The sequence below is a fragment of the Komagataella phaffii genome, chromosome 3, assembly GCF_000027005.1.
Source record: "Komagataella phaffii GS115 chromosome 3, complete sequence".
Lineage (NCBI taxonomy): Eukaryota > Fungi > Ascomycota > Pichiomycetes > Pichiales > Pichiaceae > Komagataella > Komagataella phaffii.
This window is the reverse complement of record NC_012965.1, coordinates 1,906,970-1,927,304: the sequence shown is the minus strand read 5'-3', so window position 1 is coordinate 1,927,304 and position 20,335 is coordinate 1,906,970. Positions and strand designations below refer to the sequence as shown.

General features: G+C 40.2%; 10 protein-coding genes across 10 annotated transcripts; 4 read left to right on the top strand and 6 right to left on the bottom strand.

Annotated features, from left to right (window-relative positions):
• Positions 1–60: 60 nt before the first annotated feature.
• PAS_chr3_0997 (Cytochrome c1, component of the mitochondrial respiratory chain) lies at positions 61–1,314 on the bottom strand (the record flags this gene model as incomplete). Its single annotated transcript, XM_002493193.1, has 2 exons — positions 61–882; positions 1,270–1,314. 2 exons carry the CDS (start codon positions 1,312–1,314, stop codon positions 61–63), a joined length of 867 nt encoding a protein of 288 aa, XP_002493238.1.
• A 283-nt stretch (positions 1,315–1,597) lies between these two features.
• On the top strand, positions 1,598–2,494 carry PAS_chr3_0996 (uncharacterized protein; the record flags this gene model as incomplete). Its single annotated transcript, XM_002493192.1, has 1 exon — positions 1,598–2,494. The coding sequence occupies one exon, from the start codon at positions 1,598–1,600 to the stop codon at positions 2,492–2,494; it is 897 nt and encodes a 298-aa protein (XP_002493237.1).
• A 64-nt stretch (positions 2,495–2,558) lies between these two features.
• Positions 2,559–3,635, bottom strand: PAS_chr3_0995 (Hypothetical protein; the record flags this gene model as incomplete). The annotated part of the gene is made up of 1 exon (XM_002493191.1): positions 2,559–3,635. The coding sequence occupies one exon, from the start codon at positions 3,633–3,635 to the stop codon at positions 2,559–2,561; it is 1,077 nt and encodes a 358-aa protein (XP_002493236.1).
• A 223-nt stretch (positions 3,636–3,858) lies between these two features.
• Positions 3,859–4,230, top strand: PAS_chr3_0994 (Hypothetical protein; the record flags this gene model as incomplete). The annotated part of the gene is made up of 1 exon (XM_002493190.1): positions 3,859–4,230. The coding sequence occupies one exon, from the start codon at positions 3,859–3,861 to the stop codon at positions 4,228–4,230; it is 372 nt and encodes a 123-aa protein (XP_002493235.1).
• A 112-nt stretch (positions 4,231–4,342) lies between these two features.
• Positions 4,343–7,792, bottom strand: PAS_chr3_0993 (Subunit of the Nup84p subcomplex of the nuclear pore complex (NPC); the record flags this gene model as incomplete). The annotated part of the gene is made up of 1 exon (XM_002493189.1): positions 4,343–7,792. The coding sequence occupies one exon, from the start codon at positions 7,790–7,792 to the stop codon at positions 4,343–4,345; it is 3,450 nt and encodes a 1,149-aa protein (XP_002493234.1).
• A 105-nt stretch (positions 7,793–7,897) lies between these two features.
• PAS_chr3_0992 (Protein involved in pre-mRNA splicing) lies at positions 7,898–11,437 on the bottom strand (the record flags this gene model as incomplete). Its single annotated transcript, XM_002493188.1, has 1 exon — positions 7,898–11,437. One exon carries the CDS (start codon positions 11,435–11,437, stop codon positions 7,898–7,900), a length of 3,540 nt encoding a protein of 1,179 aa, XP_002493233.1.
• A 202-nt stretch (positions 11,438–11,639) lies between these two features.
• On the top strand, positions 11,640–12,599 carry PAS_chr3_0991 (Essential protein involved in the processing of pre-rRNA and the assembly of 60S ribosomal subunit; the record flags this gene model as incomplete). Its single annotated transcript, XM_002493187.1, has 1 exon — positions 11,640–12,599. One exon carries the CDS (start codon positions 11,640–11,642, stop codon positions 12,597–12,599), a length of 960 nt encoding a protein of 319 aa, XP_002493232.1.
• Positions 12,600–12,721: 122 nt separating this feature from the next.
• On the bottom strand, positions 12,722–14,704 carry PAS_chr3_0990 (uncharacterized protein; the record flags this gene model as incomplete). The annotated part of the gene is made up of 1 exon (XM_002493186.1): positions 12,722–14,704. One exon carries the CDS (start codon positions 14,702–14,704, stop codon positions 12,722–12,724), a length of 1,983 nt encoding a protein of 660 aa, XP_002493231.1.
• A 374-nt stretch (positions 14,705–15,078) lies between these two features.
• On the top strand, positions 15,079–16,071 carry PAS_chr3_0989 (t-SNARE required for ER membrane fusion and vesicular traffic; the record flags this gene model as incomplete). The annotated part of the gene is made up of 1 exon (XM_002493185.1): positions 15,079–16,071. The coding sequence occupies one exon, from the start codon at positions 15,079–15,081 to the stop codon at positions 16,069–16,071; it is 993 nt and encodes a 330-aa protein (XP_002493230.1).
• Positions 16,072–18,576: 2,505 nt separating this feature from the next.
• Positions 18,577–20,070, bottom strand: PAS_chr3_0987 (Mitochondrial aldehyde dehydrogenase; the record flags this gene model as incomplete). Its single annotated transcript, XM_002493184.1, has 1 exon — positions 18,577–20,070. The coding sequence occupies one exon, from the start codon at positions 20,068–20,070 to the stop codon at positions 18,577–18,579; it is 1,494 nt and encodes a 497-aa protein (XP_002493229.1).
• Between the last annotated feature and the right edge of the window lie 265 nt (positions 20,071–20,335).

Genomic DNA, 20,335 nt, shown 5'->3' with positions numbered 1-20,335 from the left:
TGAGGGTAATGTGATAGCTTCATATTTAACAGTCATCTGTACATCTATACCTTGGTATGCTTATTTTCTTGGTGGGGTCCAAACAATCTTTCTATTCTTGATCGGTTGCCATTTGAACTTCTTGACCCAAACAGCCAACAGGTACAGAGAGGATGTGATAATGATGGCCTTCAGACCCATCTTCTTTCTCTCATCGTGTTCTGGTTCAGCGGCCCAGTTAAGGAAGGTAGTGACATCCTTGGCCATCTGGGAAGTGGTAGCTTCAGTACCATCTTCGTATTCAACAAGTCCATCAAACAGAACTCTTCCCATGGCAATAGCTCCTCCTGGGAAGTAAGGGTTGTAGTTAGTTCCAGGTGGTAATTGGACACCTGCGGGAGGTTCGTCTGGGTATCCAGTTAGCAGAGAGAAAATGTAGTCACATGCACCGTGTCTAGCTTTAACAATCAATGACAAGTCAGGTGGTAGGGCACCTTGGTTAGCGGCTCTAGCAGCCTGCTCATTAGCATATGGACCCGGAATGTAGTCCGCCAGCTTACCTGGTCTCTTTTTGGGGTTACCCTGGTCATCTGGCTCGTCGTCGTACTCAAACTCTTCAGCCATTTCCTTAGCTTCGGAGGTCGTATGAGACACACCAACCAGATTTCTCCATGCAACTCTGTCTAGGGAGTGACAAGCCGCACAGACTTCTCTGTACACTTGGAATCCTCTTCTGATGGAAGCATGGTCGAAAGTATCGAACATACCATTGTGGGACCAACCGTACTCTGGAGGGTGCAATCCGTGCTCAGCAGCGGTCATAGCCTCAGCAACCTGTGAGTCCTGGTAAAGGACATATGAAGCAGTTAAGGCTGAAGTTGCTACGGCTCCGGTGACAAGCTTCTAGAAATGGATGTTAGTATGCATAACACAAGAAAAAAAATGATCAGAGGATGACGGATGTGCATATCAGACACTATGAATCAAATACGTTTTGTATTCCAAAGTTGAGACCAAAAACTGTTCGACTCTGTTAATCAATACTATCAACACCACACCATGACACTACCATGAAATATGATTGGCTAAATGCGATATTCTGTAAATGAACAATCTTTCTTCAACAACAAACAAAAGAAGTCTTTTACTTACAGTAAAAAACTCTTTGCAAGGGAATAGTCTGTTTAATATGAACCAAAATACAATTTGAAACATTTGATATAATGAATACTGTGTGACAAAATGTTCCCATATGCTTTACCTTGTCCTCCTTGATAATTGGATACTTACACTATTGATTGCACGCTTGGAAGCCGAACGGAAGGAGTTAAACATTGCAAATATCAGTTCTCTTTGAAATTATGTTCAGTGTACTTTGCTCAACACAGTTCAAAACAGGTCGAAGTTGCCAAAAGAGATGCATCACCTATGTGATTTTTTCTTAGTGGTGCGAAGCTGATTCAACGAACTGTGATTGGTTCGCAATTCAAAAATACCGTTTTGGTTTGAAATCACGACTGTTTCCATAATTGGTTTTTCAGGGTGTTTTTCAATAGATTCGCAGAGGCCAAGTCAAACGCGTTCATCCTTCCTTATCCATCCTCGCGTGGTGTTTAAAATGACGATGACCAACCAAGAAGAACAAGCTTACTTGGACCTCTGTGTTCGAATCATTAAAGAAGGTGAACACCGTCCTGATAGAACAGGTACTGGAACATACTCTCTCTTTGCGCCCCCGCAACTAAGATTCAATCTTAGAGATGGGCAGTTCCCCCTTTTAACAACCAAAAAGACCTTCGTCAAAGGCATCATACATGAGCTTCTGTGGTTTGTTGAAGGGTGCACAGACGGTAAGAAATTGAGCGAAAAGGGTGTTCGTATATGGGAAGGAAATGGGTCTCGGGAATACTTAGACTCCTTGGGATTAAAAGATAGAGAGGTTGGCGATTTGGGGCCAGTGTACGGATTTCAATGGCGCCATTTTGGAGCTCAGTATAAAGACTGTAAGACAGACTACACTGGACAAGGGTTTGATCAACTTTCTAGGGTAATTGAAACTCTTCGTACCAATCCATATGACAGAAGAATAATCATGAGTGCATGGAACCCTCCAGATTTTGAGAAAATGGCTCTCCCACCCTGTCATGTATTTTGTCACTTTTATGTTTCTTTCCCGAAAGATAAAAAGCCTGAATTATCTTGTTTAATGTATCAGCGCTCCTGTGATATGGGATTGGGAGTTCCTTTCAACGTCGCCAGTTATGCCTTGCTGACCAAAATGATAGCACACGTAGTCGATATGGACTGTGGGGACTTTATACATACCATGGGTGATGCACATGTGTACCTAGACCATGTAGATGCCCTGAAAGTTCAGGCTGAAAGGATTCCCAAGAAATTTCCCACGTTAAGAATCAACACGAACACCAAAGATATCGATGGTTTCAAATTTGAGGACTTTCAGATAGATAATTATGATCCTCATCCACCCATCAAAATGAAAATGTCCGTGTAATCCACATAATGAGAGAAATCCGTTGCTATTGCTTCATTCTATCATATTCTTTGGGCCGCAAGATTCACATTCGACTATCAAAAACTGATTTTTTAGAATGGGCATCTTTTGTGTCCGTGAAATCAAAAATTGACAGATCACCTTCCTCAGATGTTGTGTGTTGATGATTACGACTTTGGAGTACTCCCTCAAGTTTTTCCCCTTTGCTTTGGGTTGTACTATGGCTGTTCTGTGGTAGTTCTGAAAGCACTTTTCTATTACTATTAATTGTGACAGAAAACTTTTTTCTGGGGTATTGGTTTTCATCTTGGTGCTCTTGTTTAACCTTAAACTTTTGCTTTTGCTCATTGTTTGCATTACGTGGGGCATTTTTCTTATGTTGTGGTTTCACTCGATCAGCATCGTCATTATCGCTTTCTTCCCGTCTCATTTTGGATTTCAGGGAAGGTAATCTGTAGTCAACCGATGGCTTCCTTCTAGTCCGAATTCGGCTTGAAGAATCAGTCACAGCTTCAGTATTCATGGGCATTATTTGATGGGTTGCTGAATGTACTTTAGTATTAGATGAAATATTAGCATTTTCGTCCGGGTCTTTGCATTGTTGCTTATCGGTATCAACATCTGCATCCATTTCAATTATCTGTACTCTTGATGGAGAACTGGATTTAGTACCCCTGGAAGCTGAAAAATAAGACGACTGCCGCCGTTTACTCCTCACTTCTTCTCTGACACTTTCCCGCTTCCGTCTAACAGGTTCATTTTCTTTCTGAGTATCCGCAAGTTGAGGAGGATGATCAATCAATGCTTCCTTTGGATTGATTAATTCCAAGATTTCCTCAAACTTCATGTAAACTAGTTTCTCTATCTCATCTAGAGCCTCCCTAGTCGTTTGCTTTCTCTTGTAGTTTTCCTCTTTCAGCCAAAGATTCTCTTGCACCAAATCATTGATTCGTTTTTCAAGCAAACCGACCTTGCTCATTAGCCCGGTGTTCGCTTTTGCAAGCTCCTTATTTTGATTTGAATAACTTCGCTGTTCCCTTCGTTTCAGAATATCGTTAATCTGAAGCCCACCCATGTTCGATTTTCCAAGAAACTTTTCATTGGACGATGTTTTATCAAGCAACAGATGTAAATTAGTCATGTGGTCTTCTTAAGAAGTTTTCAATTGCTCTACTGACTGTGAGTGAACGGTGTGTTTAGGGCAGGAAAAAAATAAAAGATTAACACTCCTTTGTTTCATGATAAGATAAAGAGGGTTGAGCATTCGCTAAGACTATTTTGGATCAGGGAAAACGCGTAAATCTTTAGGACGATTCCTGATCCATATTGGGTTACTCCTACTTCCAAGTTTGTACGAAGCTGCCATGGACAAAAGCCCATTGCTGTTGGAAACAAGAATTCAACAGAAACAACAGGAACTCGAATCTTATAAACAGATCAAGGAGTTAACTTCTGCTCTCGCTGTATCATTATCCAGACTGGAGGAGAAATTAGCTACCTTAACAGATGGTACAGAAGCAGTATCTGTAGTTCTCAGCAACTGGAACCACATTGTTAAGGCTTCCAGTTTGGCATCTATGGGACTTTTCAAGTTTAGTGAGCAAGATTACGAAAATATAGACAATCCACCCTTGCCTGAAACATTGGTACGTTTTAGATTAAAGGAGGAAGCCAGTTCCTCAGATGTCGAAAACGTTACACCTCAATCACAACCACCATCACAGCCACAATCGTAATAGTTATTATATTTCACCAGTATGTATCTACTTATAGTCCACATACTTTCTGGGTTATGCCGACGAAAAGAAAAAAATAAAAAATTAAAAAAAAGAGAATCTTCAACCTCTTTTATTGACTAAACATGACAGTCTCTATCCAATCTGCAATCTCATATTCCTCAATAAGTGCCTTCAATTCGGCGCTCTCATTGTTGTACTCTTTTCTCAATGCGTTCAGTTTTTCATTCTCCTCACTATCATCTTCATAGTCATACTCATTGGCACTTCCATTTCCACTTCGAAGAACTTTTATCTCATTGAGAGTGTACTCTTTGGTTAAACTATCCAATAACTCAGCTGATGGCCTTCTAATGACAGAATCAGTCGGGTTCTTCGTGTTAATGTAGCCGTGGTTGACCAACCTTTTGATTATGCGGGAAAAGCTGGATTTCTCCAATAGTTCACTAATGTACGACTCTGATTTGTTTTCAGTGTTGGACAGTTTAGACCAGTCCTCTTTGAGTAAAAGCCTTTTCCAAACAAGGTTTTCACACTCCTTAAGGAAATATGGAACTGTACTATTGGACGTGTAAAGCAACGCCAGAACCTTGAATGCGTGGTAACAGTTCATCTCCAGTGAGTTTGTTACCGGATCGATCAATGTTAAAACTTCTAGCAAGCTGGAGATTGTCAAAGATTTTCTATCTAACATACGTTCCAATGACTTTTCTAATGATTGCTTCATTAATGGTTGTACTGATTGAGTGAATTTCGAAATGTCTTTTTTGGAGATGATTAACTTTGATAACTCTTCAGCTAAAATCTCCTGCAAATTGATCAGGGAGAGATTTATGTCAATATTTTCCAGCAAATTCTCAAGTAAGCTAGTCGAGTTACCAATGGACAGAATGCTAAGCTTTGCCAAACTCAATTGCAGCTTTTTATGGGCCATTGGTTCGTCTTGATCTTCGCTTGCTTCATTAACCAATCTTTGGGCGGCAGAAAAGTAATCTTTGTAAATCAGGTCACGGATCCAAGCTAACTTTCCTAAACGATCGCTATTTTGTTCAAAAAATTGTTCTAAATAATGATCAAACTCGGGGAATCCTAATAAAGCAACCTTGGGCTTGTGATTGTCAATGTAGTACTGATATAACGTGCTAGCAAAATGGAAACCATACGTCTCAAAAAAGTGGTGAAACTTTAGGAGCAGTGCGGCCTGCTTCCTTTCAATTTCTGGCGTAAGGTCGCACTTGATTTGTGAGTTGATAGTCTCTCTTTGATCGTCGAGTACGTCTAGAACGGTTATGAAATCTTGAAACTGTTCAGCCATTTCCAGAATATCCGAATGCTGTCGCAAATAAATTAGCAAGTTAACTATTCTTTTTCGGTCAAAAATGGATTGAATTGCTTCGGAAATACTTTTTTGATTTTCATTTCTATTCCATAGAATTAAATCGTTGAAAGTATAATACAGAAAACGACTCACATCAAACAGTAAGTCATGGTATTCCTTGGAAGTGGGAAGATCTTGGAGGGCCTTGTCAATCAGTAGGAGTAATCCAGTCTCTTTCAAAAATATTGGGTGAGACAAAGTAATTTCAGATGAATAGCGAGATACTTTGAATAAGCTGTACTTCAGTTCACTCTCCAAATTCAAAAACGATAATGCTACAGGGTCAAACACTTTCAAGATAGTCTGATTAGGGCATTGCTTGAACACTGCTTTCATAACGTCAATGACATCATTGGCATGGTAAAGAACAAATTTGTTCAGAGCATCATCTGGTTGTATGCCATATTTATCGTTTATAACTGAGATGAGTAACTTTGTGAGTTTGGAATCCTGGGAGACTTCCTGATAAAAACTAGTCAAAGTAGTGAGTTTTTCATAGTCAAAAAGCACTTTGAGTTTAACTTGATCTGATATATCTTTGATGGCAGCAATTAATTGGCACAGCCGGTTCATTATTTCCCCCTTCTTTTTCAAGTAGTCGACTAGCACTGGAGCAAATTGTGGAAGATACTCGCTAGTGTTCAGAAGTATCTCATCGGCAACCTCAATGATTGCCTTTTCGACTTCCTTTCCGTCCCGAAATTTGTTGCTGTCAAAATTAAGGGGATTTGTTTGCATTCCGCCATAGTATATAGCCTGCTCAATGTGAGACTTTATCAGTTCCATACCATCCAAGATATTGTCATTTTCAGTTTCGTCTGAAAGATGTGACAAAAACCTACATATTTGCAGAATTCCAGACTGTTTTGTCAAAACATATAAAGTGTTACCATCACTGGGGCCTGAATTCTTGGAAGAAGTTCCAAGAATTGATATCTCATTTTTCAAGTTCACAGCATCCTCCCATTTCCTCTCCAGTCTTGTAATCTTATCGATGGAACTAAAGAGGTCCATTAAAATAATAGAGTTTCCACTCACGACAAAAGCAGTGTTCTTGGCTGAGGAAATATATAACGTCGGGGTCTCTTTGGAATTGCTGTAATGAGAATTGATCTTGTACGAAGCGTTGATTAAAATATCATCTTTTTGAATTTGAATTGTCAAGAGCATCAAATATCGTTCATCTGTAATTGGTTCCTTGTGGAAAGAACACAAGATAAGAAAATCGCTGGGCTGTTCCAGTTGTGCAATGTCATGGACTTTGAATGAATAACCAACATGAGGATACACTTCAGCTAAAGATGAAGTTAAACGGTCTTTCAAATTCAAGCCAACCAGCTGAGAAACGGAGTCTCTATTGCAATCGACAATTGATAGAGAACCTTCTGAATCTAAGATTACAATGCTGTTTGTGGAAAGATTCCCTTTAAGTAACTTAGTGCTTACAATTTTCGGTGTTTCCAATTTAGAATATGAGTGATATGTTTGTCTGTGAAGCAGGCCACTCAAAAATGACGTTTGTTGATGTTGTATTTCCATGTGTGATATAAATGGTTTGCCAGCAGAATCTTTGAGCCGCAGTAAAAACACTCTCCTTTTTGAAGTAGAAACAATGACTCCTACCTGCTTGTAATAATCTGTTTTAGTGATAAACTCGCCACTTAATGGAAGTTGGTGTTCAATAATTTTGTTGTTTAGAATCCCTACAGATGGCGAACTACTGATCTCTTCGAAGTACTTCACCAATCCCGTAGAGCTGTTGAATAGCAATAAGCCAGGATCACTAGCTCTTTCATTGAATTTTCTTGGCAAGGAGTCTACCAGCACTGCCTTCCAGGGTATATCATCTTTCTGTTCCACGTCAAATGCAATTGTTACAGGGACTGTTTCTTTACTATTATAATTCCAAACATAAACAGATTTGTTTGACACCACCAGTCCATATCCAAGTTGAGAATCAACAGTCCCTTCGTAAACATGTTCAGATTCGTCCCAACGGGCGTAATTTCTCAAAAATGCAGGCTGCGAAGGAAGTTTACTGACTGAGTATTGATCTATCCTCGTCAGTTCAATTAGTTGAAAATCGCTCACGTCCGAAACGCCCCCTTGAGAGCTCGGGCTCTTATCACTGACCTCTGTCTGATGGTCCAGAAATTCCTTTCTTGCTGCGAATATTGAAGACATCACTGGAGTTTCGATTGACAGGTAAACAAGAAAGTGAGCTTCGAAATGGAAAATTTCCAGATTCTATTAGTGGTGTACAGATGTGTATACATTTTTTTATTATCATTAAAGGGCGACCAAAGATCTCATTATGGAGATCTTTCTCTCAATCTCCAGTGTGCTCCTGTCAAGTTTGGTAGAAATGAACTGTTTCGTTGAGTCTGGCAATTGGTAGAAATATTGTATTAGATCACCATCCACCACACCCTGAGCTGGAACATAGTAACCTCGATATTTCAAGTGGCTTCTTCCTGTTAGAAGGTGCTTGGATTTCAACAGTTCTTGCCGTAGAGAGTCCTCCAAAGAGACGAAAAAGTCTATATCTGAAGGTGTCTGAATTGGAGACAAGATACCGATTGTACCCTGTAGGCCTGTGTAGATAATAGACTGTTTCCCACCTACAGTTAAACTGCCTCTGGATAAACTTGTAACCACATCTTGAACGTAGTAACTTGCTAATTGCTTCAGTTTAAACGGGCATTCTCCTATCATTTTGGATTTTGCTTCAATGTAATCAAGATGATCTTTATTGACCTTTTCAGGGCATCTCAATACGGAAATAGTTCCAAATCGGTCACCAGTGACTACGGTAGAATAGTCCAACATTTTGGAGCAGGTAATGTGTCTTTGAGTAATATCGTCACATAGGGAAATAAAACGGTTTTCTTCAGCATTAAAGGATAGAAACATTGAAGATTGTTTCATGTCTGAAATGACAATTCTAAATCCCTGATAATCAATGCTAGTTATTTGATGAAAACTGGTTTGGGTAAGGGATTTCTTGAGCAATTTTTTCAATCCCAGATCATACAAAACCAGAAGGTTTCCTACTCCCGCCAATAGCTTCCCTTGAAATTCCGTTAAAGAATAAACTAGTTGGTCCGTTTCTGTGCTGTGCAGAAATTGTAGGCCCTCTTCTGTAATCTTGTATGTCCTTAGTTGCGTTCCTTTGTTGATGTTGGGAAGTAACTCTTGCTCAACAGAGCATGACACGATGAAGTACACCTCATCTGGGTGAGACGCAAAACTGACTTTAGTGCTTCCAAAAATAGCCAATTCCTTATCCAGATTTATAGCTTGGATTACTTGCTGGCTCTGAATATCAACTGTCTCAATCACAGAGCTCCAATGAGAAGACTTTTCGTAACCTATCTGTTGATACAGTTCTCGTGATTCTTCTGTGGCAACGGAGTTCAAATATGGATTCTTAGTGTAATGCTGGGACTCTGTAACAACTACTACATCCTCTGAAACGAGGGTGATCCTTCTAGGTGTAAAAGTTAATGGAATATCTTTAACGTTCATATCGGTATCAAGTTGATCAATTGTGAAAATCGTAAGGTTTTCTGCAGATACTCCGACAACTCCATTTTCAGGACACTCCTCACTAATAAAACCACAGCCATAGGTAAACTTTCCGTCACATAAAGGTGTTATCTTGGCATCAAACCCGGAATTATAACTGAGATATGAGGTATCCGAGAAAGCAAGAACCAAGTTCTTTCCAAATATTTTAACTGGAGATAAAGACACTCGTTTTGGTCCAAGATAATTTACTCTTGTATCACTCAACTGCCCTGATATACGGTTGAGAAGAGTTCGAATATAAATACCGCTGTCCAGTCCTATGTGAACAAAATATCCAGCACCTTGTTCAAGGTTTGTGATTTGAAGATCAGAAGGGATTGAAGATAGAGCTTGCAAGGAGAGCACCTCTAGACAGGAATTAGGATCCGTGCTGAGTATTTTGATGGTCATGTCGTTGCAACCCACCGCTAAAAAAGGGGATCTCAGTCGACCATCTGGAATTTGGCCCAGAGAAAGCGCTGAAATCCTACCTGACATTTCTTTCCTTTCTTTGTGTTCGATCAGCTGATCATATTCGTCAATTTCGAAGTATACCAATTCTCTGTTACTCAGACCAAGAGCTATCTGCGAATTTGTCATCGAAGCAACAAGAATCTCAGCCCCTACAGGTGGTTGCCATAAACTTTTTTCAAAACTTGGTTCGTTCAAACCCTTTAAATGCACTATTCCATGTGAATGAACCTGGGCTAATGAATTTCTTCCAACCTGCTGCACAGCGATTGTAGATACCTGAAGCTCTAACCCTGAATCAGACACCTCATCAACAGATTCCCCGATACTGAGTACCAGTGTCCCATCAATAAAGCTAATAACCATGTATTTGTCGTATTGATCTTTGTGCGAAACTTTAGTAGTAAAAATATTGAGGGCACTTCCCGGTAATTCAGAAGATGCTAGTTCGTTGATGGCTAGTTCGTGTTTTAGTAGCTTCAACGAGCTCCGACTGCTGCCACCAGATGTCAACACCAACTGAGACTTTTCTTGGTCTAGTAAGCCATCAGTGATTGGATTCAGGCAATCTAGTATATACACCAGAGATAAATTATCTAACTCCTTGGTGTCAAAGTAAATATGGTGATCCTCATAGACGGATTCCTCGTCCGGATAGTTTTCTGAACTCCAAATGGTACCATCATCGTCGTCACCCAGCTTTTCAAACTGATACAAATACTTATCTCCAGTTTCAGTGTCTGCAAACAGAAACCCAGATTTGAAAATATGCAGGTCCAAACACACGGGGAGAGAATCAAAGTATTTGATTTCAATACTACTCACTTCTTTCGTGTCATAGGTATCGTCTTGGACCTCTTGATATGTAACAGAAACCTTAAAGATGTCTCCTAGATCACTTTGAAGCAAGAAGAAGAATGAATTTTTCATCTTGTGGCATTCTCCATTTATTATGTAACTGAGCTCTTTCTGGTTTTTTCGCTTAGGAATGGGCAAACAGTGAGTCCTTTTGTTGAGAAACTTGAACTGGATGATACCTTGAGAGCAAAGGAGCAGTCCAGACGGGCCTTCTGCATCTCGGGGAATTGAAATCAAGAAATTGCTCTTGAAAGGAATTTCCTCAGTGTATTTTTTCACAACATGGTTCAATCCCAGATCTAATTCATAGTACGAGAGGTATTTCTTCGTGGGAGAATCATAGTTGCATTCTATTGTAGCGGTTAAAGGATTGTCGTAACCCACATCCAATGCACACGTATAAAAGGTTACAACCTTGCTAATATTGGCCTCCAATGGTGACGATATTTTAATGGTGTTATCTTCCGAGTTCCTATTGAGAACCGTTATCATTTTGTTTTTCTCCAAGGCACAGAGCATAAAACTTCTATTCTTTGGATCCACTGCAATGTAGCAGGATGGATTTAGCCTTCTCAATCCAGTCTTAGTCAGCGGATGGTTGACCAAGCTCTCAAATTCGATCTTCTCGTTCAATCTTGTCAGCGTGATATTTCCACTATCTGAGGTTATTATAAGGCAATGCTGTATGGATCCGGGTATTCTAAACTTTGCAATATTCTGCACAATGCAGAACAGCTCGTGTTCACGCTCTTTATGCAGTTGTCCCGTTTCTGTATCCAAACTATAGACAATTAATGAAGAGTGGAGGGCAACAATGAGCTCCTGTTTGCTTTTATGCCCAGTAAAACTTCCAATTACAGATTTGACACTTGCAGACGGTCTTTTCAGAGACAAGTGGTACAAAACCAGCTCTGGCTGGTTAGAGTTCATAGGCTTTAAATAACTTCAGGGTAAATATTAGCCTTGATTGTGGTGTCGTTACAAGTTATCGGTTGTTTGAATAGTGGAGCTTCTCATTCCATACAAAATCTCTATGGTTATGACCACTGATGCTCATCTCTGAAAAAATTCAGATTTAATTTTTTTTTCCCTCTCTCCCTTCAGCTATCTCTAAAGGCAATATCCAAGCACAATGATCAGAACTATCAAACCAAAAACTGCCCGTGCCAAAAGAGAACTTGGAAAGAGGGATCCAAAGATTGTAGAGAATGTCAAGAATGCCCTTTTTGTACCGGGCAAGTCTTCAAACAAAGTTCTACACGACGTTGTCGTGGACCTCAGTTCCTTGAAGAAGCCAAATATGAAAAGGTTCAATAAAAAAAACGATATCCTACCATTTGAAGACCCTTCCAGTCTTGAATTCTTCAGTGAAAAGAACGATAGTTCTTTGCTGGTGCTGAGCTCTCATAATAAGAAAAGACCAAACACTTTGACATGGATTCGTACCTTTAACTACAAACTATATGATATGATCGAGCTCTCTATATTGAATAACTACAAACTTCTGAATGAATTCAAGCAAAGCAGAGTTGACGTCGGTATGAAACCTATGTTTGTGTTCAATGGTCCTATTTTTGATAGTCATCCTGTTTACCAACACTTGAAATCCTTGTTCCTAGATTTTTACCGTGGTGAAGAGACCAACTTGCTGGACTTAAAAGGTCTCCAACATGTGATTAGCATAAGTGCTGGAGAGATTGATGATGTTGAGGAATCCATTTCAAAGTTACCCTTAGTTCATTTCAGAGTCTATCGCTTGAAAACCTACAAATCTCCAGAACCAAAACTTCCACGAGTTGAATTGGACGAAGTCGGTCCAAGATTGACCTTTAAAGTTGGTAGATATCAATCACCAGACCCAGAGGTCGAAAAGGAGGCCCTTACTCAACCCAAACAACAGCAACCTAAGGTTAAAAAGAACGTTCAGACTGACATTATTGGTGACAAAGTTGCTCAAGTCCATGTTGGTTCTCAAGATCTGTCTAAGCTTCAAACTAGAAAGATGAAGGGTTTAAAGAAAAGATATGACCAAGTTGAGGTGGACAATGGTGACGAAGACTTCGGTAGCAATAAGAAGGCCAAGACTGATTGATTGTGAACCTACGTAATTCACAATCTGCATTCACAAATTCAATCAACACTCACCTACACGTTGACCGAACCAACTAAAACATAATCATTCATACTTGTAATGGCAACTCAGTTAATTATAGCTTAGTCAAATTTGCATTTCTCGTAGAAAGTTTCCCAAAGTTCAATGATTTCCTTTTGCGTTTCAATAAGTGACTCCCAGTATATTTCAACCATAGAACGGAAATCATCAACTTTCTTATCTTCAAATATTTCTAGTTGTTTCTTTACATTGTCTACAATCATGTCCCGTTTGGCAGTTTCTTGATCTACCGCATTCGATAAGGCAGAAAGCTCTCTTTCGTACCTCTGTATCTTATCCACCTGATTATGTTGTTTGGTTTTCGCTTTATTCAGTTTCTTCTCCTTTGTAGCTACCTGACTTTTTAGATTGAGGAGATTGTTGATTACCTTGAACCGGTTTTCAAAAACAATTCTTATGGACCCAATTATACGCACATACTCGTCAAGAGTGGTAGTTAAAGTTAGCACTTCTTGCATATTGGTTCTTTCAAGTAGCTCCTTCGACTTGGTTTGTAGATTGTGTAACTCCAAGAAAATGGCTGAAACATCATTACTCACCTCCAAGTCAATGAGCTCATTTATAGTGTTCAAAAACTCTTCAATCGTGGTCACCAATTCCTCTCTCTGCTGGGTTATCAAGTCTAAGGTTTTTAAGAGATTTTTCAGCTGTTGATCCAATTGCTCAATGTAATTAGCTTTTTCAATAAAGTACTTGTCGTTCTCAACATATTTGGGAGCTGAAATAGAAAGAGCATTCGATATCGAAGACATAAATCCAGAATTGTTCAATGAAGCGCCAGAACTCATAGTATCGTTTTCACTGACAACGGCTGTGGAGCTATTCATATTATGGTGGTGAATAACTTCCCGCTGTTTAGATTCCTCTTGGAACTTTTCGCTTGATATGAAAATGATAAAATCCATGTCTTTCTGCAGTGATCTATCCCTACTAATATTGACCAGCATTTTTTCCAAGCCCAGCCTTCTGTTTTCAATGAACTTGCTCTCAAATCTTCCAACAACTTGTTTTCCAGGCGGTGGTGGGATAATAAAACCTGGATGATTACTGACCAGCTGATTGTATAACCAAAGGAAATCTCTGTATCTTCGAGTAACACTAAGTTCCTTGCTTGCTACTAACTCGGAATCAGTCCTAGTTTTAATTTTGTACACAACATGCGCAGACGTAAGCTCTCCAACTTTTATGGGGTCATCAACAACAATGTCAAAGCGGTCCATGTTTTCATTAGAGTCAGGAATTGCCGACGTGGGTTTTGCAGCTTTTCGTTCTTTTTTGGGGGAAACGGTTGGACTTATTATGGTTTTCTTTGTAATATTGAATAAGGGTTCATCAACTGATTCGATCAACAACTTTCCAACAGAGGGGGCATCCCTATTTGCTTCTGTTTCATTGGACAGATCATCATCTTTACTGCTATTCAATGGATCATCTTGAGGCTCTGAAGGAACGACAACCTTACCGCCTATTCTTCTGGGTCTAGGTCTGAAAACAGTTTTCTTTCGATTCGAAGATGAAAATGTATGACGATCTGGTGAAGTTGTTGACGCCTCCATAGCTGACTTAAGTTCTTCGGTGTTAGTGTCACCAAAAAGGTTACCATCAGGTCCAAAGTTACTTGTCTTCACTTCTTTTTCAATACCCTCGGTTAAGCTGCTTAACAGCTCTGTCTTTTTCAGTTTGATCTGCTCCTTGGCTATATCAGCCTCCTGTTGTTGTTGGGAGTCAGGTTCAATATCCTGACCAGAAACTCCTGTATTTATGTCATTATTGGACCCCGAAGCAAAAGAATTGGCAGCGTTATCGTCAAGGTCCTCTTCGTGCAAATTTGGTTGGCGTTCCTCATCCTTGGAGACGGTTTCGGCATCACTTTCTAACGAAACCTCTTGTAGAGCGCCCACTACTTCATCGTCTTCCTCCTTGAATGGATTCAAAGTTGGATCGACTTCATCCGGCACGTTGAATATCGAACTAGATGGCGCATTGTCATCCCAATGAGATCCGGAAAGGGGTTCGTCGTTCATGGTGGTTTCAACGGTCCTTTTTGGAGATCTATCGGGAACTCGATATTCATTCGAATATCGCACTAGGTATTTGGTGTAAAGATGTAATTTGGGCGAAGGAGGTCAGGTTTTTAAAAAGAGAATCGATTTGTGGGGAGTAAACTGAAAAATTGGACTCAACAACGCTAATAATCTTGTGTAATTCTCGTACTATTTGAACGTAGGTTGCTTTCTTGTTATTTTCTAAAAGTGGCCGCTCAACTCTAATCTAGGGCTCAGTTAACCGCTTCTATGTCTCTTCACAGTTTAGATTGATGGTTACGTAATCAGTCGCTTAGGTGGTACGCTGCTTTGATCTTCATCAGTACATATATACTATTCAGCAAAGTCCTGCAATGTCTGATCTAACTGTTCTGTTTCAGAATTGCGTTCATATCTACGAACAAACAGGTGATATACGTACGAAATCTGCAAGAAAAACAGCTAATGACGAAAACAAACCCCAAGATACTCTTCTGAAAGAGGCATTAGAGGTGAGCAAGTTCTTGTCACATATACTCAAATTCATCAAGAGTGTCAGAAAACCTTACCTCCTATCATCAACCGTAAGCCGTCAGAATCAGAAGGAAGACGAGTCGTTGACAGAAGATCAGAAAGATAAAATCGACGAGGAGATCAACCTTCAATTGCATAAAATATCCCAAAAGATCAAGTTCTTGGAAACATACGAGGACAAGCATTACCAAAATATGATTCAGAACAGAACTCTACCAAGCTACTTGGGCAAAAAGATGATGCATTCGCACAGAGTAGAAGAACAGGAACTGTATGAGGACACCATGAGAAGGTTCAAGAAACAGGTGCTCACATATCTTACCATGAGTTTGAAGGAAACTTCCACCTCGTTTATGGAGATGAAACAGCAAAGGTTGAGTAAAAAAAGGGAGCTTCAGAAGTCAAATTTTTTTGCAGACTCTTTGCTGGAGGAGAATGAAATCGAAGATGATCATGTGTCTGAAGATGAACAGGCAGAAGAACCTAACGAGAGCTTTCCACCAGCAAGTAGCCAGCAATTGCAAATATTGGAACAGGAGAATACAGAATTATTGTTGGCAAATAAGAACAAAGAGCTTGCAAAGGCAAAGTCTCTGGAAAATTCCATTATGGATATCACGGGGCTTATCAATGAAATATCTCTGCAACTAAGTGACCAGTCTTCAGCTATCAGTCAAATGATGGACAACCATGAGGACGTTCTACAAGATGTGAAGTTGGGTAATCTAGAGCTACTGAAGACCCGAGATAGAAATTCTAAAAGCACAAAATCCATTGTCACCATAATCATGGCATTGAGCATATTTTTACTGGTGGTTGACTTTTTGTTTTAGACTACCTAGCTTAATGAACAATGTCACACCGAAAAAACTGCATTAAGTTCCATCTTTAGATCTGTAGGCTACAGAGCTTCGATAATCTGGCCCGCCCCAATTATCGAACTGTCTTTTCTAATGACAACTCTCCTTACTTTCTCTTCCCAAGTTATAATTGGCAATTTGCTTTCTATTGCAACAGACACTATAGCTCGCTGTCTTGATGATAAATGTCTAGGGATTTTCTTCTTTTGGGAGTTCATAATCTGTTCGATCTCAATAATTCTAGCTGGGACCGATACATTGTTTCTAAATAGAACAAACGGTGTACCTTTGAGTAACGGCTTGTCCATATCAAACAGGTGAATTTCCATCCTTAAGTTAGAAGAAATTGGAATTTCCTCATCAATTGACACGCACAGATCACCAAGTCTGATTAAACTCTTTTCCTCAACCGACTTGACTACCTTCATCCTTAGAACCACAAATTCTCCAGCAATGCAAATATCCTGTGCTTCGTTTGATTTGAGAATCTTGTTGATTCTGCAGAAATCAAACGATGGAAGAAGCTTGACTGTTTCACCAGCTTGTACAAACCCGGAATTTACTCTCACTTTGAGAGTCAAGTTGTCATGAGCTTGATCTTCTACATCAATAATAGTCATGATCAACTTCTGCTCAGCGATTGGTTGGGATTGCTTTACTTTATTCTCGTGATAAAGCAAATCAACCAGTGGCAAGCTGTTACCTTTGCCCTTAACTACATTATCACCATTCAATCCAGAGGCTGGAATGAACTGACAGTCATCTTGACGATATTGCAAATCTTCAAAAAGGTAACTTCCCATGGATTCGACAATCTTATTATAATGATCCATATTCCAGTCGCAAAGGTCCATTTTATTGACAACAACAATAAGTTTGTTCAAGTTCAGAGATTTGGCTATCCTTAATTGCTCCTTCGTCTGACCATGGTTAAATGTCTTGGCAAAATCACTGGAATCCACGATTAACACGGCTATATCAGCCTGGCATACCCCGTTAATCATCTGAGGAATGAAATCTTGATGGCCTGGGGAATCAATGATTGTGAATTGTTTATTCTTGTAGTTGAAAGATGTCTGACATATATCAATCGTCACTCCGCGCTCCCTCTCTTCCGATGTTTGATCCATGATCCAGGCCAAGGCAAATGATCCCTTTCCAATACTGGAAGATTCCTTGGTTAACTTGTGGAGAGTCTTACTATCTACCACCTTCAAATCGTACAGCAGTCTCCCGATTATTGTAGATTTACCGGAGTCGACATGACCAAAAACTACGAACGAAATATTCTGGCTTTCCAGTTTGCTGATTGCAGCGTTTATGTCCAAGGATTTAATTGGTTTGGTATGCTTGATAGTCAGTTTTTGTAACTTTTCTTGAACTGTTTCAAGTCTCTCTGGTTCTTCTGAAACTTCAGACTTTTTGCTTACAGCACTTCTGGGTTCGTTAGCTAATACATCAACTGGATTGGGCTTGCTAAAATTGGCTTTAACTTTTTCTATATCTATGTTAGTCAAACTTGAATTAATCAAGGTCAAGATTTTTGAGTCATGGGAAGTCTTTCTCCTCTTGGGTTCTCTGGTGGTTTCAAATAAAGCAGAAATTGCTGACTGGGGCGTATCTACAATGATAGAACGATGTGCATCCTCAAACTTAAGTTGAATCATACGAAATGGAATCACGTTCTCCTTTATCGTCTCATTTTTCTCAATGGGGCTGGGTTCATTTTGAGGGGTTAAATCCTCAGACTTTGTGTCTTTTGCCTGTTGATTATGTTCTTTTAGCTGTGATTTTTTTGGTTTTTCCTCTTCTTTGAAGCCTTTCAACGAGAATTTAGGTCGATTATCAAGATCGATATCATCCAATAAAGAGAATGTTCCCTTTTCATCAACATTCTTACTCAACAGACTATCCAAACCTGAATGCGCTCTAGATGAGTGAGATGTGTCCCCCGTCTCATTATTCCTTTTTGCCCTTCGACTCTTAGCCAACAGTGCCAGTTTACTTGAACCACCAACGAGTATCTCCTTCGGAACAACTATTCTCAACGTCTCAGCCATCAATCGCTTGCAACTTTTATACATACTAAAATTCTGTTTCAATTCTCTTACAGCATCATCCACGACCATGTAATTGAACCAAAGGGCCTCTTTGAAGTCTCTGTCCGTGATGTCAGGATTGTGGTCTTTCAACTTGGCCTTAATCAAGGGTAGGAGAGTGTAAAGTTCATCCAACTCTTCTTTGGTCAAGTCTTCTTCTATAAACTCGTCATCGTCATAAGGCTCGTTCTCATAGTCATTGAGGTCGTCGTCAGAGTATTGCATTCCTTGAAGGTAGAGCAGAAACCCAACTCAGAGATATCCTAGTTAGTGATGAATCATAATGTTCTGGTACACTACCCAATTATTAGAGATGTCAAATAGTATACTGAGATGTTAAGAGCAAACGGTCATTAAGATTTAATCAAGTATTTACTATTTAGGCGGTTGGAACGTTCAATCTGGTTCTGACAGCCTTAACCTGGGTGTAGTTGTCAAAAGCTTCCAGACCCATCTCACGACCAATACCGGAGGTCTTGTAACCACCGAATGGAACACTCTGGTGTAAGTCGTTGTATGTGTTGATCCAGACGGATCCGGCTTCCAATTGGTCAGCGACACCGAAAGCTTTGTTTAAGTCCTGAGTGTGGATACCAGCAGCCAAACCGTACTCGGAGTTGTTGGCCTTCTCAACCAATTCAGCGACGTCCTTGAATTTACCAATAGATGCAACAGGACCAAAGATCTCATCCTTAACAATCTCTAAGTCTTCATCACAGTCGTAGAAGACAGTTGGCTCAACGAAATAACCCTTGGTTCCGATTCTGTTACCACCGGTCAGCAACTTAGCACCGGCCTTCTTTGCTCTCTCAATGTAGCCCAAGACACACTCGAACTGGTCTGGGGTAGCCTGAGCACCTTGGTAGGTACCCTCTTCGAATGGATTACCAACCTTCAGCTTGGAGATCTCTTCCTTGAATTTACTAAGAACCTGCTCGTAAATACCCTCTTGCACGTAGATTCTGGAACCAGCACAACACACCTCACCTCCATTGAAGAAGATACCGGTGATCAGGTTCTGAATGGTGCTCTCCAATTCACAATCGTCAAAGACGATGTTTGGGGATTTACCACCCAACTCCAATGTAACCTTCTTCAAGTTGAAGGTAGCAGCGGCAACCATGACGTCAATACCAACAGCAGTAGATCCAGTGAAGGCAATCTTCTTGATCTTTGGGTGCTGCAAGATAGCGTTACCACATCCTCTACCAGAACCTGGGACAATGTTGACAAGACCAGCTGGAATTCCGGCCTCCTTGACAAGCTTTGTAGCATATAAAGCGGTCAATGGAGTGGCGGAAGCTGGTTTCAAGACAACAGCATTACCAGTGGCAAGAGCTGGACCAATCTTCCAAGCCCACATCAAAATTGGGAAGTTCCATGGAATGATTTGACCGCAAACACCGAGTGGCTCTCTCTTAGTGAAGTTCAAGTGATCTTTGCCAGTGTTGATAGTTCTACCATCAACCTTGTCAGCGTAACCAGCGCAGCTTCTTAAGTACTCAACAACCAAGTTCAGATCGAATTGAGCACAGTGTAAAGCTTTACCGTTGTCCAAAGACTCAAGTTTAGCAATTGTATCCTTGTGCTCCTCAAAAAGCTCAGCCAACTTATACAACCATCTTCCTCTGACGGAAGGCTCAACAAACTTGTGCTTGTAGAAAGCCTTGTAAGCAAAGTCGGTGGCGATATCAACATCATCAGCCCCGGCCATCTGTAGATCAGTCAGGTGAGACTCGTCGATAGGAGAGGTGACAGCAAAAGTCTTTCCACTCTTAGCAGCAACCCATTCGTTGTTAATGAAAAGACCGGTTGGAACTTCAACTGGCTCAGCGATGGTTGGAATGTTAATTTTAGCAACAAATTCAGACATTTTCAGATTGTTAGGCTATATGTATAAGATGAAAGGGACTAAGAGAAAAAAGGAGAATTAGCAACGGATTTGCTATTTCTTTTATATTGCCACCTAATGCTTGAAATTCTGCAAGAATCTGGGGAAAGGAAGTTTCTAATCCTCTTCGTAGAGGTTTAAAAACCCCCACTTCATCCCTATTAACGGGGTGCCGGAGATTTCTCTTTAGGAGTGAGGGGGTGCCTATTGTGGAAATGAGATTGTATTGAAGTCTGGACACCCTATA